Raw genomic sequence first — 17286 nt, 5'->3', positions numbered from 1 at the left:
TTGAAGAAGTAGATTTGCATTTTGTTGTAAACTGAAATTAGCAAATTATCCACCTCAGCCATAACTCACTTCTTAGCTGTGCTAGTGAGGAAACAATCAAGTTGAATTTACCTTAAAACCAGTTTCATTTATTTTAGGTTAGTGACTAGTCTTCTCTTCAACACAAAAGGACTTTGCTTTTTTTTTTTTGGCTTTTTTCTTCCTGTTATGCACAGGAGTTCACAGCTAAGCTGTAACAAAATGTAGCTTTAAGTAATCTCTTAGGATTCAGAACCAGGAGTGGAGAGAACTTTATAAGAGAGTTTTAAGTGTCTTTAGCTGTTGAGGCAGTGCACCAGATGCCACATGGAGCTCAGCCTTAAGGCTGGCATCAGTTTGGAACAGAGCTGTGTAACCCCAAGATACCTGTGCATGTTATGCCGAAATGTCACAAAAGAAGAAACATTGGTTTTCCTCTGAGACTTCACTAAAGTCCATTTTTCCCAGCGCCTCTGCACTCAGTCACCTTCTATTGCCCATTGGATCCTAGTATTAAAAATATCTAGCTGTGAAGAATCTGGAATTTTAAATTTGAAAACAATGAAAGTATATGTCTAAAACCAGTTGGTGATTATTGCATTGCAGCTGAAAGATAATACAGATTTATTGCCTGTGCCTTCCGTTGGCATTGTCATTTAGCCTGGCTAATTAGGGAGAGCCTGTGTAGGCATCAGAGAGGTAACTCGCCACAAAACTGCTAACTTTGGTCTTCATTGATGAGAGGGAAGCCCAGCAGTTGCCCAAGAGCCTGGGAAAAACACCAAAACCTCACTATTGCTCAAACTGTAAAATGAAGAATTAGTTTTGACAAATCACAGCGGACACGCTGCGCCTGCAAACGACACAGATCAGCGACAGTACTTTCTTGCACAGCTTGACTTTGTGTGCAACTTTCTTGTCTTGTGGCAAAGAAATATTCTAATCTTTCTCAGAATAATCCATCTTAAGTAGCAATAAATAGAGTTCTTGCAAGGTTTGTGTTGTCTTGCTGTTTCTCTCACTGTGAATGTGGAATTTTAAGTGGGACTGTACAGAAACAGTAGGAATTAACTAATACAAAGTAAATTACCATTTTTGAGATTTAGTATCATTAACACCATTATGTGGTGAATATATTTATATTATCATCTTCTCACTCAACTTATTTTTACCTGCATTTTTTGAGCTGAAACTTAAGTAATGAGACATTTAATAATATCTGTCCGCTTGGAGAAATTAGAGAGCCAGTACTTAAGCAAACAACTGAAAATGTTTCTAAAAATTATTTTTTCAGTGAACTTGTTTTCTTATTTCCACCACATACTTGCACACTCAGGAAATCATGAAGGTCAAGTGACAAATAGCACTGAGGGGACCTTTATTTTAGGTAAGGAATTAAAAGGAGAGAACCATGCTTCCCTCTTGGAACCCAGACTGAGCTGATGAAATACATTTGCGAACTAAGCACGCCTGTGATTATATCACAGGAAGCAATGTGTGTGGTCTTCTACACTGCATATTATGGTATCACCTTTACTTTAAGAAGAGCAAACTGGGTCAGACCACAGCTCCATCTAGACCAAAGGCCAGCTTGGTCAGACTTGACCTGTCTCTCCCCTTACAAAACCTTTGTTGGTAGTGTCCCAGCCTGTTGTAGCTGCCCAGGTGCCCTGTACTTCTACGTTTTTGTTAAAGTATCAGCTACATTGCCTGGCATGGCCGTCAGGTGGGTCAGACTATGAGTCTCTGTGTCTCCACTGAGGCATTTGCCACATGGGTGGCTGTAGGTGACGAGGTTGATGGGCAGTTATTCACCGCAGGTACTGGATCAGCTGGTTTTCACCCTTCAGTTGCTTCAAAATTGAATGAGCACCATCTGTTTCCAATGGTTTTTTTTTACTGTCTATTTTGTCTGTTTTGTAACCACTTCTTTTAACACTTCAGTTTGAGATGGACACATTAGAGTTTCCCCTGTAGATGGATTTTAGCTTGCCAATGTCTTTTGACTTCTTGACACTGCACACAAGCAGAATGCTCATATTTTTTTCTGCCGTGGTTATAGTTCTGAGTATGACATTTATTTTATCTTTTAGTCCTGATAATTAATTAACTTCACAATGCCATTTTTCTCCTTAAATGGAAATGAATAAAAATAATTGACTCTCAGTTATTGATGCCTTTTACAAGTTTCTTCTTAAATATTTGGCAGATGGTACTAATGATTTGATATTTATATATATAAACTTAAAAGTTTTTGTGTTTTCTTCATTTGGACATTGAGTTTCTTTAAACATTAACATCCAGTAAACATTAACAGCCTTCTTGCTGTTAATAACCTCCCATCTTTTTCCTTTCTGAAAATTTTCTTCATAAAAAACCCATTTTTCTAAGTAGAAATGCATGTTGGATTAACAAAAAAGCTTTGCTCTTTCCAGTACTTGCAAAAGGAATTATGTGTAACTAATTGTAAATCAAATAGGGAAATTTATGCTGTGTACAAAACATTTTTCTGGATGAAGTGGGTGTCGGTGAGTGTCTGTCAGTGTTTGATTTAATAAGCCGAGAATATTTTATTTCATGGAAAACTGTATGCCTGAGTCTGTGTTGGTAACGCTGCAATATATTGTGTGTCACTTCAGAATGAACTGAGGATGCTCTGTGATGATGTATAGAGTGTGGACAGGGAATGGATGTTGAAGGGGCATTCACAAAAATGTTTTTGTACAGGTGTGTAGTACATATTAGTGCAGAACAGCGCTGCTTATCTCATGGCTTAGAGGAGCATTTCAAGCTTCCACTTGTTTTGGTGAGATTCTCCAGCTGGAATGTATTGGCCCCTGTCTGTGTTGTGGTCCCTACAGAGAGAAGCACTCAGGTGGTTCCCTTAAATAAATTATTTATCTAGAATCTATGCAGATGAAATTGTGTGAGATGATTCTCACACACAGAGGAAATGCTGTAACTAGTGAACTAGTTCCTTACCATTGTTCTGTTTGGCAAGGTAATAATCTAAAGAAAGGGGAATTGTCCAGATCCCTTAGGGCTGTGATTATATTGCTGTACATAACAGCTCCAAAACATCTTCTCCGCCCACTGGCCTTAAAACAAGCTTGGAAAAATTTTGTATTAACAAAACATCAGAAACTTAGGGAACATGAAATAGTTTGCCTGTTCACAGATTCCTGCATAACTCAATAGATTACTGAGGTTATATGTTGAAAACTACATGAAATCTCCGATTTTATGAATTCATTTATGAATTCTGTTTCTGAAGGTGTTTCTCCTGCTGAGATAAGGCACAAGTGACATTAAGGCACTGGCTTTGTTAGGAGGTCACCTGGGAATGCGTGGTTTCTGTATCCTTAGCTGCCTTGTTTCTAAAGTGGAGGAACAAGATTAGATATCACAGAAATCCTGGTTCTGCTACGTTAAAAAAATTGTTTAATCTACCTTATTTTTCCCATACCAAATGGAGGTAATGAAACACACTTGCCTTTGCAAAGTGGCTTGATACCTGCAGAGAAAGGTCTGTGCAGCAGCTGAGGACTTCCACACTTTTCCTAATAACCTTTTAGACACCCAGGAGTGAGAGCTGGAATTGAAAGTGTGCCTAGAAGTGCATGGGCAATGAAAAATAAAGGATTCAAATCAGCTGAATGGTTGTATTGGAGGGTGTATTTTATTAGATGTGAGTAGCCTGTTCATTATGTTGTGAAGTATTTAATTTTTATTTGAAATAAACAAAAAGCTGTTTGCTAAAGCTTCAGTTTTAGTAAATACTCTGCCCTCCCAACCCTCCCCGCCCCCCATGAAAATAATGTGATAGAAGAAAAATAATGTGAAGTATAAGAAAATTATGACAGTTCCCCAAAAGGAAGACCTTTTTATTAATGAGGGTTTTGGTTTCCTTAATTCTGGATTTATTTGCTTCCCATCCTTCATTGTATTTGATAATACAGTGTTCCATTCTGGACAACAGAACTGAATTTGCAATGGCTTTGACAGTGGTGCACTGTAGATCTGTGCTTTTAAATTAAAAGTTTTTCTTGTGCTCTCTGTCTCTTCGTTCTGCTGTTGGAGACTATTAGAGGTGCAAGTGAAGGATAACAATAATTTTTGTAGGGGCACCACTGGAAAACTTTGCCTTTGTGATGCTGTCTGTGCGGGGTGCCTGTTGTGTGCCACTGTGGTGACGCAGCCTGGAACTTTGGCTGTGTGGCAATGTCTTTTGGTTGCTCAGTAAACATTTGTAGCATTTGAGTAGATCACTGCATTATCTGTTGAATTAATCTGTGCCTGGACACCCACACATTTCACAGAGGGTGTCAGGAATTCTGCTGGGTGTGTTTGGCTGATATCATGCTAATTAAATGCCTGCTTGATCTGCACTAATATAAAGTTGATTTTATAAATGTTACTTTCTTAGAAACAATATTAGTAAAATTTTTCCTATAGGCTTTCGCCATCTTGTTGCTAAATAAGAAGTGATCTAAAGATCCATTTCCCCTCCTCTCTGACCTTTTTGCTAGTGGTTCTCCATATGCATACACACACACCCTCTCTGCTTCTCTCTTCTGACTTCCTCACAGGTAGCTCTTCCTGTTGGTTTATATTTTCAAAGCTTGTACCACGTCCATCCCTAAAAATGAATGTGAAGATTTGCAATCCTGGTTTGATGATCTGTTAGCAAGCAAGAACTGCACAGGCATGTCTGTACTGTCATGTTAACTCTGGACCTCGTTACATGAATCCAGGCATCCCAGTGGTGCTCACTGGTGCCTTTTCAGGAGAGGAAGCGAAGAGCGTTTGATGGACGTGGCGTGGGTGCAACTGGCCAAGCCACCTGTCCTTTTGAATGGTGCCTGAACTTGACCCCCTGATTATACCTTATAAACACAGTTCATAAACACAGGAAAGCAAATTCCAAAGAATTCTTGTCATTTCATGTTGAAGGGGATAGAGTTAATGTGTGGGGGGAGAAGATCAAAAGAGGTGCAGAATTAAATTATGATCTGAACAGTGATTATTTATTAGGTTTTTGGAGGAAGTAAGACAGACAAAATGAGACAGGAGGAGGGATCCTGCTCAGAAGGAAGACATCATGGTTTCTACCTGAAATAATAAAAACAAAAATGTATTGTAGGTCGTAAGTTTTTTATCAGAATAAAGAGTCTTCCAGACAAGATGGTCTTTTCTGAAGTGGAAGCAGGAAGCTATTAAATGTAATGTAGATCATGTGTCTCAAAGCATCCCTGAATTGCCTGGCAGAGGTAATCAAGGTAATTAATCTCTGCTATGATATTAATATATCTCATTCTTTCTGTTTTTCTGAAGCTGAAAAGATGTTTACTGTTGTTGGATAGACAGTAATGAAAATACCGAAGTACTTACAAGATAATCTGTTTACAGTTGTGTTGTTGTAATTATCTCCCTATGCTTTTTTTCTAATATAGTTTGCAATAGGAAACAAAAGGATTTCGAAAATCCTAAAATTACAAGTCAGTACCTTGACGACCACTATCCAGCTCTTGCTTCAGTTTTTCCAGAATGAGAAGAAAAACATTATAATGTATATGCAGGAGGGAGGATAAGGACTCACGGAAGTAATTTGCTGTTGAATTCATGGGGGAAAGAAAATTCCATTGCTTGTTGCTGGAGAGCTTTCCAGAAGAATAAATGTCAGTACTGTATGCCTAACAAGATACCCAGCATTCATGTTCTCTGTAATTTAGGAAAGGTTATAGATATGAAAGACCAGCTAAGTCAAAGTACACTTATTATTCTGGCCATGCAGTGGAAGACAAGAGTAATATTTAAAATTAGAGTGACTGAGCCAGAGGCTCTCTACCTAGATATTCCCTGTTATAATATGCCTGTTCTGCTCTTAATCCATAAGATTAACATTACTAGAATTTCTCAAATTAGTATATTAAGTGGGAGGACCGCTAAGTAATGAAGTGGTCAGCTTCAGTTCTAGAGGGCTTTTTATTTTGTATGCTTTGTTATGGGGTGTAGGTAGTAGAAGTGGGGGAACTGGCCTGACATGTAAACAGGAATTAAATCAAACCAGAAGCTTTCAAAGAGGAAGAGAGAAGGAGGACATTACAAAAATGCCTGTAATGTATTTCAAGATATCTACATGGTAGGTATGAATCAGTTTTAACAGTAAAAATGATCCTGCGTGCTTTCCAACACCAGTTACTTTAGGTTGCACAGTGTTCTTCCTGGTTGTGATACTTTGTGAGATGCTGTTTCAAAATGCAAAAATGTAAATGAAGAAGAGAATGGGGTGAAAGGTAGGAAGAAGTATGACTGTACTGTCAATTAGTAAGAGAGCTACTCTGGCCTTCACTATCTACATCTGCTTTCATTTCTACAAAGTTACAGCTTAGATGTAAAAGAATAGCTGAAAAGAAAATAGACTTGTGCATGAGAACAAATTGCTTCAATTAAAGGTTACAGTGGCTGGCATGAGCTGGCTGCTTTGTGTGGTTTTCCAGAGTGGACTCAGCTGAGCTGCTTGTTAAAGGAATCAGATTGGCACAAGATTTTGGCCCTAGATATAGATCAAGATTTACTTTCACAACTGTCTGCAGTTGTCTTTAGTGGGATTTTTTTCCTAAGGCATACAGCTTGCAAAATACTTTGTAGCAGTTTAACATGCTTGCTCAGTGGTGTCTTTAACACATTTCAAGGTATTTTCTCACTACTTTGCTTTTCCTTGGGACCTTGAATTGTACTATGGGGTTTTTGTTCTCTGAAGAGTTAAACATTAGCATTTTTTATTCTGAGTAAGTGCATTGTTCTTCCTTCTATTCAGCTGATTTTCATAGAATATTCATCTCTCAGAGATAGCAATTTAAGCCCAACTTGTAGAAAATTCTTTTTGATGCAGAAATCAGATTTTAAATTCTGGTGTCTGTTTCAAAAGGTGATCAATTAGCCATTAAAGTGATGGTCTGCCACTGATTTTTGGGCATAATATGAAGCATAATACCCTAAAGAAGGAGTGGTACTGGGCTGCTTCTTACATATCTGTAGCAGAGAAATCTCCTTATGGAGCTAGAATCCTTTCTTTCTGTTTCATTCATTTGCTCCAAATTTTAAGTAAGGAATTTTCTTGTGTCAGTATCAACCAGTGTGATTGTATGTTTTTGTCCTTCCATTTGAAACATCAATTTAATGATTGATATATCAATCAGATGCAACTAAACCTAGTTGGTGAAATCAACTGCTAGAAGTTAAGTTTCAGTCAAATGTGTGTTGTCAGATAATGTAAAAGTGAATTATCAGGCTGAATAAAAAAGAGAATAAAGCAATTTTGCTTAAAACAGAAGCAAACCCACAAAAAATACAGATGTTCAGGTTTGTGTTTTTAAAGCTGACCTGGATTTAATGCTCTAGGTAGCATGTCACCCTGGTTTTTCTGAGTTTTTTAAAGCCTTTTGATTGTTCATAAAATGGAGTCAGACTTTTTAGCTACTGTACAATATTAGGAGCAGTTTCTACCTTTTTCTCACAGATGTAACATAAACAAATCTTTTGTTTTTCATTCTCTGTCCTTTGTTTGCATATTTCTAACCTGAAAACAATTGTAACTGACGGTTGGTCTGGCCATTCGGCTAGGAGGTGATAACTCCAAAAGCCAATCTTCAGACAGACCCACAAATGTATAAAAAGTAAGAAATAAACAAGCAGGGGCTCTCCGCCTTGTTCTCTGCCTTGGCTCAGCCTTGAGCTCTCTTGGAGGAACCCTCTGCTCTGCGAAAATCTCTTGACTCTGTGTGATTGCTTTGCATATCCCGATCTCAGTAGCATTTGCACTTTTTTATTTCTTCCATGAGTAGAGCTCTTACTTGAAAATTTTCAGTCTCCTTTTTAACTTTTCAACTAAGGCATCTTGTCTTTTTTTTTCTATTCAAATAGCTATCCCTTCGATAGGATGCTTTTCCATATCCAGTATATAAAATAAATAGTCCACAGTTGTCTTTCAGCTGATCCAGGACCTCTTCCAGGGATTTCTTCTCAGCTCCACATATCGCTGGGAAGTTTTACACTACAACAAAAATGCTTTCCAACTAGAAAAAGAATGGGATCAATCTGTAATTTTCTACTTGCTGCCCATTCACTTCCTTTCTAAAAGAAATGCCTCAGTTTCTGTGTCCCTGGTTATCAAGTACCAAATCATCCCTGAACACATTTGGAAGGTGGACAGAACATCAGAATGGGTGGTGACACCGTTCTGTGAGAAGGACGAGTGGCTGGAATCCAGGCAGTCTCTCTTACAAGTCTGATGGTGCTCTGATTACTTTAGGGAAATGGGATGAAAAACAGTTGCTAGTTCTCCTCATCTTGCCTGTGAAGATATTGGCTTTTATGGCAGATGAACAGAATTTCTTCAAGAAGTACTAGGGTGGTGTAGGCCATGGCACAGAGCATTGCCTGAAAGCTGGTGTCAGTAAGACTCCTCAGTGAAGGTCTGGAGTAGTGACCACTTGAAACAAGCAGTTTTCCTGCTTACTTTCCTTGAAGTAAACAATTTTCCTTCTATCTTGTTTGCTGAATGCAGGGATAACTGGTAATGAAGTGGTTTGAACTAGCACAGGTATGTTAATGAATGAGAAACAACTGGAATGGACACTTGCTCAGGGGAGAGCAAGGAAGAGCAAGTATAGAACACTGGACAGTTTTGAGGGTAGAACATCTGCTGTGCTTTGTCTCTTCCAGGGACAGTCTCATGTTTCTGTGGCTACTTTGTGTAGTTTAGGTAATGGGGTTTGTCTGTGGCCCAGTCTTCTGTGGCAGTTTTCTGCAGGATATAATAATTCTCTGTGTCAGAGACTGTCCAAGCACATTGCTGTTCAAACAGGCTGTGTTTGATTTGTTCCTGTCTCCCCATTGTGGGTGGGGTGTTTGATGAAGAGATCACCAGACTCTGTCTCACTCTCTGGATTCTCCCCTCTGCTTTAGGATGCTCAGAGAGGCAGACTTGTTTCATGCCTTCCTCTTTCTGATATACCTGATACAGGTTTAAGGGCATTTGGTAAGGGCAAAATTTCACCTACTAGGAATTGCAACTGGAGAAGTCCTCTTCAAAGGCAGTGACAAAGTTCTGGTATTTTAAAGATGTATGTGATTGGATAAAGGATTTCTCCTAGCTACAGATTTGCTGATCTTACTGAAATTAAATTAGTATTTATTCATTAATTATGATGTGAGATGGACTATTCTGAAGTCTGAGAACACTCTTCCATATCCTTTTTATTTCAAGTCTGTTGCAAATCCTACCCTTCATGTTGTGGCATGATTGACACTCCAGTGTATTTCCATAGCCAGCACTATCCTACCCTGTGCCTTTCACTAATGCTAACAGTTTGAAACTTTCTGCTTGATTAAGTCTTTCAGCTGACTCTGGGACCTGTGTTTGGAATAACTTGAATGAGTTCTCAAAATGCTTTTAAGCAATGTCTTTATGGGCTTTCTGTATCAACATCTCCATTAACTTCCTCAGTTCATTGCACTCCGCTTACAAGTCAGTAAGCAGTGTTTGAAAAGAAGCCACACCCTTATGAAATGTAGAGAAAATGTTACAAAACATTCTGTAGCAGAATTTCTGGTTAGGCAGAATCCTTAGAGAGCTTTTAGGCTTCAATAAATAAATGCTCCATGGCAGTTACTTAATTCTAAAATAGGAAACAACAAATCTGTGGAGAAGAGGATCACCCAAACTGGAAAATAGTTGACAGTAGTATTCTATGGGATTTTAAGAGTTTTAAGAATTTTAAATTGACATTTGTTGGAGTGTTAGAATACTGTGCTGTAGTTTATTGAAGAGAGTAGAGGACAGGATTTTTTAAGATGGTTACTTATATCAGTATGTAATTGCATGAATCAGCTATTGATAATTTCTGCTTTGATCTTACACATGATGGTGTGATCCTTTTAAAAACAACGTTACTTCAGAGTAATGGAGCACTGAGTAGTCTGAAATCTGCAAGTGACTTTGTTGACAGTTAATTCAGTTCTAGGGCACTGAGTGCTTTAGATGAGTGGGCAGTGATGGGGTTTGTTTGGACCTAGGAAATCTGTGAGGAAAGGGAGCAAGGCATTCAGGCAGATGTAATATTTGCGCATTCTTCAGTAACTGAAAATGTAACCCTCCTTTTTAATGAGCAGGGAAAATCTGTCATTTTGGTTTCCTTGCCAAGTTGGAAGCTCTCAATGCAAGGGATTCAGGCAGATGTAATATTTGCACATTCTTTCAGTAACTGAAAATGTAACCCTCCTTTTTAATGAATAGGGAAGGTCTGTCATTTTGGTTTCCTTGCCAAGTTGCCCCTGATAGTGTTTCAATTGTCAACTTTTTCTTTAAAATATTTGTACTAAGTTTGTTTCTAGAACAGAATAGATGTTAGTAAAAACATCCCATTTGTAAGTGTCTGGGTTCGTTTACTGATGAAGTTGTGATTGATTGATCACATCAAATCTAGCAAGTACTGACTAATCCTGCAGAGAAATGACGGAGGAGTCAATAAAAGGATGAGTTCCTTAAGTTTGGGTTGAGTCCTTGTCAGTTTGTGCTGCTGGATTTTTTTCATAGCTGCAGGGATTAGTATTCATCAGTACCTGTCACTGCATTCCCTGCTCCTGTCAACTTTCCCTCTACACATCTCTTGTGTGCTGTGTTTAGAGCCTCTTTTCAGTGTTCAGGTAATCTCCAGAGCTCTGGCATCTCTTGATGCTTTGATCAGCACTTACATGTGTAGTAATTTATTTCAGCATTGATAAATCTTTTGCTAACCAGTTAAGGGCAGAGTAAAAAGACAAAAAAACCTAGACTCCAAACTTGTAAAGTCATGCTTCCAAAGCTGCCGAACAATCAGTCATTCAGATCAAGTAATGCTCATCTCCCTCCCCAACTCCTCAAAAACCAAGCCTGCAAACAAAACCCAGACAGACACCCCCAGCTCCCTCCCCTTCTCCTGCAAAGGTAACCAGAATAGAGGAAATTCTCAAAATGGCATTGCAGAACATGAGGCAAAACAAAGATAAAATGTAATGGTCCTGGCGTCATTACTAAAATGAAGGGTGTGGGGCTTTCAGGGCCTTGGCTGCTCTGTGTTCAGTGTCAGAGCTTGGAAGGTTTTCTTGGCTTTTGTATGTTTTCTATTAACAATGAAACAATTCAAGCAGTAGATATCTGAAAGAAGATTTCTGTTCATGGACAGTTGAACTCGCTATTCCATAGTACTGTGATTAAATAGTGATCAGACTGTTTTATATCTAGAATGTGCTTTTTATTGTGTTGCAGTGATTCATTCTTAATTTCATGTTGGCTGTCTGGTGTAATACATGTCCTCTATAAAATCCTTGTGTTGGCAGTTTTCAGAGATTTGGGTAAGAAAGACCTAATTGATGCCTTATATATTCTTGCATCCTCTCTACTGATACTTTTTTGGTGCCTGTTCTGTGCTGTTCTCTGCCCTTCAAAGAGCTAATACATAGGAAGAGAAAATTTATTCTGTGCCAGGAAGCTCTTTGAAGAATCTATTCAGTTGAACAGTTGTTCAAAATGACCACTATTTGAAAGCTCATCTTTTTCTGTTCAAATAAATTCTGTATAATATGGCAAGATAATTCATTAATGAGAGTTGCTTTTCTGAGTCTCATTGCTTTCTTTGGGCTGTAGGGCAGCAGTGCCACTTTGGTTTCAAAAGCTCCTTGCATAGAATTTGTTGCAGAGAAACTCAAGTAATGCATAAACATTGAGGGCTGTGCTGTTGTACTTGCTGGAGTTCATCCGAGCCACAGATCCAAAGGTATTAATTCATAAGTAGCTCCTTTTGTCACCTGACGACAAAAGTTAATATATCAAACCTTGTCCATTTCTTACTGTAAATCTAACAGTATTGGGAAAGATGGAGAGCTGAAAACACACACACACACATACACATACTTGGTGTTGAAACTCAGCTGAACTTTCCCTATGAGACCATTTCTCCAGCCAGGTTTTTGTAGGGCTTGCAGCACCATGTGGGGGTCTAACCCAGAGGATGGCAGAAGCCTTCAGCAGAGCAGACGCTCTACTTCTGAGACCCTCTTCTTTTTTTTGTGGCCACTACTTCAGGAAAAAAGTGAAATTAAATGAAATAAAATAAATTCAGTAAATTTCACACTTTTAAAATAGTAAGGATTAAATTAATGGGTTTTCTTTAATTTTTTGTGTTTGTGGAGGGGGGCTTAGCTCAATGTCTTGCACAGTCCTCACCTTTGTGATTTGAGAGGTAATTGAAGGATCTGTAATATCCCACTGGTTTGATCACAAGTCCTGCTCATGACATTTTATAATGAATATATAGCTTCTAAATAACATTTTGAAGGTATAAGGTTGTACAGAGATAATTACACAGCTGAAATGCATTGGGACAAGGCCAAAGGTTAAGCACTTTCCACCATCCCTCCTAAATTGAATAACTTCACTTTATGAAGTGTATCATCAGGTACTGTTTTCATTACTCGCAGAGGGCAAATTAAGGTTAATAAAAATCCATTCGAGATTACCCATATATGTGAATATTTGTATTTTTAGAACTTTTCTTTGTCAATTGCATTCCTCACTGGCTGTGTTGATGTGAATACAAGTATTTGGGTCAAAGCTTCAGCTCATGCTTCTACAATTTTAAACTGTTTTACCTCTCTTAGACAGATTTCCTCTGAACTGAACTGTGAGACCCTGCAGGATTTTTCAAACTGAGCAAAACTAAGCACACTCCTTCCACTAAGTTGTGGTTTCTCATGTGCCCTGAATCCTACCATCCTGGTTTCACTTGACCCACGTAGAAGCCCTTTGACCCATCTGTTTCAGTCCTCAAACCCAGTATTTGTATATCCTTGTCTCCAAATTTTATGTAAAATAGCATATTCTTCATACAAGGCAACCCAGTATTTTGTGAACTCTTCAGCAATCTGAGAAACCCTTTAATAGAGGTGAAGGGGGGAGGATGGTTTTCCATTTCCTGTGATAAATTAGTTGCATCTATAATCTGAAGGAGCACACACACTGGAGTCACCTCTTCTCATGCTCTGCTTTTACAACATTATCTTCTTGCTACAGGTGTCCTCTTTTCGCTCTGGTGCTGCATGCTCTTCCCCTCTTCTTCCTTCCCGAGAAAGAGATTGTCTTCTCGCCTGATAACACAGCTGTTTCTGCCTCTTAGCATAAGAAAGAGCAATATAAGAAATGGCCTAGTGTATGGGAATATTTACCCAGGATAATCTTCCAGCCTCTCTTCTGGGTTCAGGGACTCTGTTTTTCTGGAGATGGTGTCATTATCACTTGGTGGACTTCTTTTGGTCTATGGTTTTGAATTTGTAAAAATCTGTGTACTGTCTTAGCACAAAGAATAGCTTTGGGCAGAGTTATCCTATTGCTAAGAATTTGGTATAGTTTTTAAAAGAAAGGTGGGGTTTTTTTCACCCCCAAAAATGAAAATGAGAAATTAGTGAGTAGCTTTTTTAATCTTAACATTAATTGAAAACATTTGTCGTGAACTAATTAACATTGTCAGCCTATTGCAATGCAATATTGAAGAGCAAAGCATTAGAAAAACAAAAGACAAATAATGATTGGAAGTGGTTGGAGGTAAAATACATAAAAGTTGCCATTTATAAGTCTATGCAACTTGCTAGGCAATTGTTTGTTTTAGGATTTTTTTATTTGTTAAATGAAACAGTGTCAGAACAACTTTTTTTTACAGGTTATTGACATGCCAGAACACAATCCTGGAGATATGGGAGGAACAATGAGACTGGGAAAGAGGAGGACTGTTTTTAAAACTGAAAATTCTGTTTTAAGTAAGTTATTTTTCTGCTCTTATGGCTTTGCCTCTTGGATGGGAGCTTTGTAACATGGACAATCAAAAATGCTGTAATCTTAAGCAGTTAGATGGCAGCTTCCCTGAGCTCATTCACTCTGATCCTGTTATTTACATTTACTGAGAATCGGAGCGTAGAAAAGAAATAAGAGACATCTGCAGCTCCCAGTGAAACTGTCATTGAGGGTTCAATGCTTTTTTAAAAACAGTGAGTAATATGTTGAGAAAACTGAAATTCATTTCATGTAAGTTTAATTCATTATGTTCTTGGGAAGGTCAAAGTTCTTTCTTCCTATTTTCTAGCCTGGCCCTGGAAACAGTCTTGTTTTGGGAAAGCAAAGTATCTGTTGCAGGAAAGGAAAATTATTTGCTGTAACAGGATGTTTCAGATGACAAAATAAAAGCAAACAGAATACAGAAAAAAAGATTTAATTTGATCTATGTGTATTTTAAAATTGAAGTAATACTTGTCTCCTATTAATCAGCCCATCATACAGTAGTAATATAGATGATGCTGCAAAGGGGTAAAAAGTAGTTGCTTCTCCATTGACTAAATATCTGTGCGTTTCTTATATTGCCCTGCCCCTGATATTGATCTACACCTGTATTCTCTATTTAGCTATGTTAAACTTAAGGAATGTATACTTGTGAATATTAAAAAATGACATCTGCACCAGCAGAGACCAAAGTGTAATGCCATATGCACAATTAATGAAAAATCTGCAATTTTAGATATGCCCATACTAGTGATCTAACTAGTCTGGAGATACTTTGCCTATGTATGACACAGATATGCATATCACAATGTACAAGTGTGACCTAAACACTTTTTGGAAGAGTTAATAAAAATTAACATGTGTTGTAACTCTTGACCAATATCTTGTTTATATCTGTTTAGATCTTCAGAAAGAATCATAAAAAGCTACGGTAGTTTAATCAGGAAATCTGATTTCTTCTTCTTAGGCTTTACAAATTGGATGGAAATAATGGTTTTGAAAAGGTGGTCCCTTAAAATTAAGACATACACCATTTTTTGTAAAATGGCAGTACTATTATTCTACAATTTTTGAAGATGTTCTTGGCAGTTTATTTCATGTACCAACCCCCTAGCAAGATAGTAATTCTCATGACCTTGGTGAAAATTGAGAGCAAAGTTTGAGCCATGATTATAAGTAAGAGATATGATTAAAATCTGGTTTACTGAATACCTCTAACTCGCTCCTTGTTGCTGTGAAATGTGGAGTGTTCAAGATGACGCACAGAAGACTGCAAGAGTCATTTGGGTAATGAGATCAGGAAAACAGAAAAGTAATATTCTCTGTTTGTTCTTTGGAGGTACTATGCCAGGTGCCATGCATAATCTATTAAAATGGAACAGATGCTACTAAAAGGCATCTTCTGTGTGCAACTGTTGTAAAACCCCGAAGGGATTTTACTTTGCTGGTTCACTCAGACTTTTTTTATTTTTTTGAGCTTTACAATTTAAATTAGCTAAAGTGTGTTTAGATTATAGTCTGCCTAAGCTATTTCTAGTCAAGGAATGTTGAATATGAATCCTAAATAAACTCAGGTAACAGTCAATTAAAAGAAACTAGTCATCACTCAGGAAGAACAAAAAACACAGAGAGATTTATAATGTCTTGTTATGTTTAACATGTCAAATGCAACTTTTTTGAGGTTTAAATTACAAGGAATAATTACAGCAACTATTAAAGCAACACATTGGCTTTAATTTCTCTTTTGTTGTATATTCAGGGAAGCTTTATGGTGATGAAATGTTTGTAGAGGAGCGACACAGGCATCGATATGAGGTAAGTACTGTCCTTTGTATGGGTCCACTCCTCTGTGTGCAAACATCTGAGATGAGGTGCCTGAATGCTTTCAAAATACTGTCATTCAAGGAAGCACACACGAGGTGCACTCCTGGAGTTATCTCTGAGGTAGTTCCAAAGGGATCTGACTCTATCAGTGTCTCTAAAGGGGCCTGAACTATGAGATATGTGCATGCTGTAACTGATTCAGTCAATATTAACCTTCCTTAAAAGGAAGGAGAATGTGATGGTGGTAAACCTCCTCAGAGTTTGGATATTAGCTGAGTGGTTAAAACATCATCAAGGAAATGAGACAGCTCACTGCAGAGCTCCTCAGTTTGAAGAAAGAGCTGCATCACAGCTTTTGTCATAACCACTGAAATGCAGTGTTCAAAGGGGAGGTCAGTCTACATCTAGTGGGCCATTTAAAAAAGGGGGAATGCAGGCTGCTTGGATTCAGGAAGGCAGCAAGCAGAAGTGACCCTGGCTGTAATTTTTGAATGTTGCTTAGTAACTTTTAAAATTACTGATTAATCTCTTTATTTAATAAACATATCCACTTCTACAAATTTATGCCAGAGTTGTTAAAACAAGGAAGCAAATATTCCCAACAATTATCTGATTCTCTTGATTCTTGTATGCATGTAAAAACCATTATAATTAATTGCTACTGTTTGTTAAATCAAAAAATAAACAGAACTACAATAATTACTGCTTTCAATGTTTCAGGTGAACCCAGAATTGACTCACTGCTTTGAAGAGAAAGGTTTGAAATTTGTTGGCCATGATACAGAAGGGAACAGGATGGAAATTATTGAACTAGAGAGTGAGTGTCTTACTTGTTTGTAATACTTATTGCATTTATTAAAACTGTATAAAGTATAGATTGTTGAACGACATGTAGGCACAATATTTAGCTGTCATTTTGGGGGATGCTGCTAACTCCAGCAGTGTACTACAATGGGTGAAAATTCAGAGTAGGTTAGGAAAAAGTCTTAAACTTTGCCAAGACTGTGCATGTATTTGATTATGTGGGACAAATGTGCTTCTTTTCCAAAAGGTCCTAAATCTAGCTCAGGGGGATTTGGCTATGTAGAATCATTGTATGATTTGGGAGGTCATATACGCCAACCTTTTGCTTCAGCACAGGGCTACCTTCAAATATAGGTCAGGTTCTCCAGAGTTATATCAGTCAAGTTTTGAGTATCTCCAAGTATGCTGTTGCTTGGACTTCAAACCATTCAGCACTGTTCTTTGAATCCAGAAGTCTGGCTGTTTTTTAACACAGTTTGTGGTCTACCCATAACTTAAAGGGTAGGAAACGGTATGAAAAGCTTTGCTAAAGTCAAAATTAAGGAAAGACTGCCTGCATCCAAAAACGGATTCTTCTCAGGCTTGTTGTACCAGTCTTCCTGACCTTCATGTTTTGAAGGTCAGGAATGTTCTGTGGTTCCTTTGGTCCTTTTTTTTTTGCCTTGAAGAAGGGCATGATGACATTTTCTAGTCATCAGGAACCTCTGGCCTTTCATAGATTTTTATCTGTATGCCAGTTTCACAGTGATATGCCCTGCTTCCTAAGCACC

At 38.0% G+C, this 17286-nt stretch overlaps 1 protein-coding gene across 1 annotated transcript in view; it reads left to right on the top strand.

Moving 5' to 3' along the window:
* The window catches only part of CTPS2 (CTP synthase 2), a 61937-nt gene that overhangs the window by 32152 nt on the left and 12499 nt on the right, over positions 1–17286 (top strand). The window contains exons 14-16 of the mRNA XM_040056030.2: positions 13776–13872; positions 15648–15703; positions 16433–16529. Coding sequence (XP_039911964.1) covers positions 13776–13872; positions 15648–15703; positions 16433–16529 — 250 coding nt within the window. The remainder of the gene's footprint in view (positions 1–13775; positions 13873–15647; positions 15704–16432; positions 16530–17286) is intronic.

Source organism: Hirundo rustica, chromosome 2 (genome assembly GCF_015227805.2).
Source record: "Hirundo rustica isolate bHirRus1 chromosome 2, bHirRus1.pri.v3, whole genome shotgun sequence".
Taxonomy (NCBI): domain Eukaryota; kingdom Metazoa; phylum Chordata; class Aves; order Passeriformes; family Hirundinidae; genus Hirundo; species Hirundo rustica.
The sequence above is the reverse complement of the archived record's forward strand: the minus strand, read 5'-3'. Positions and strand labels throughout refer to the sequence as shown.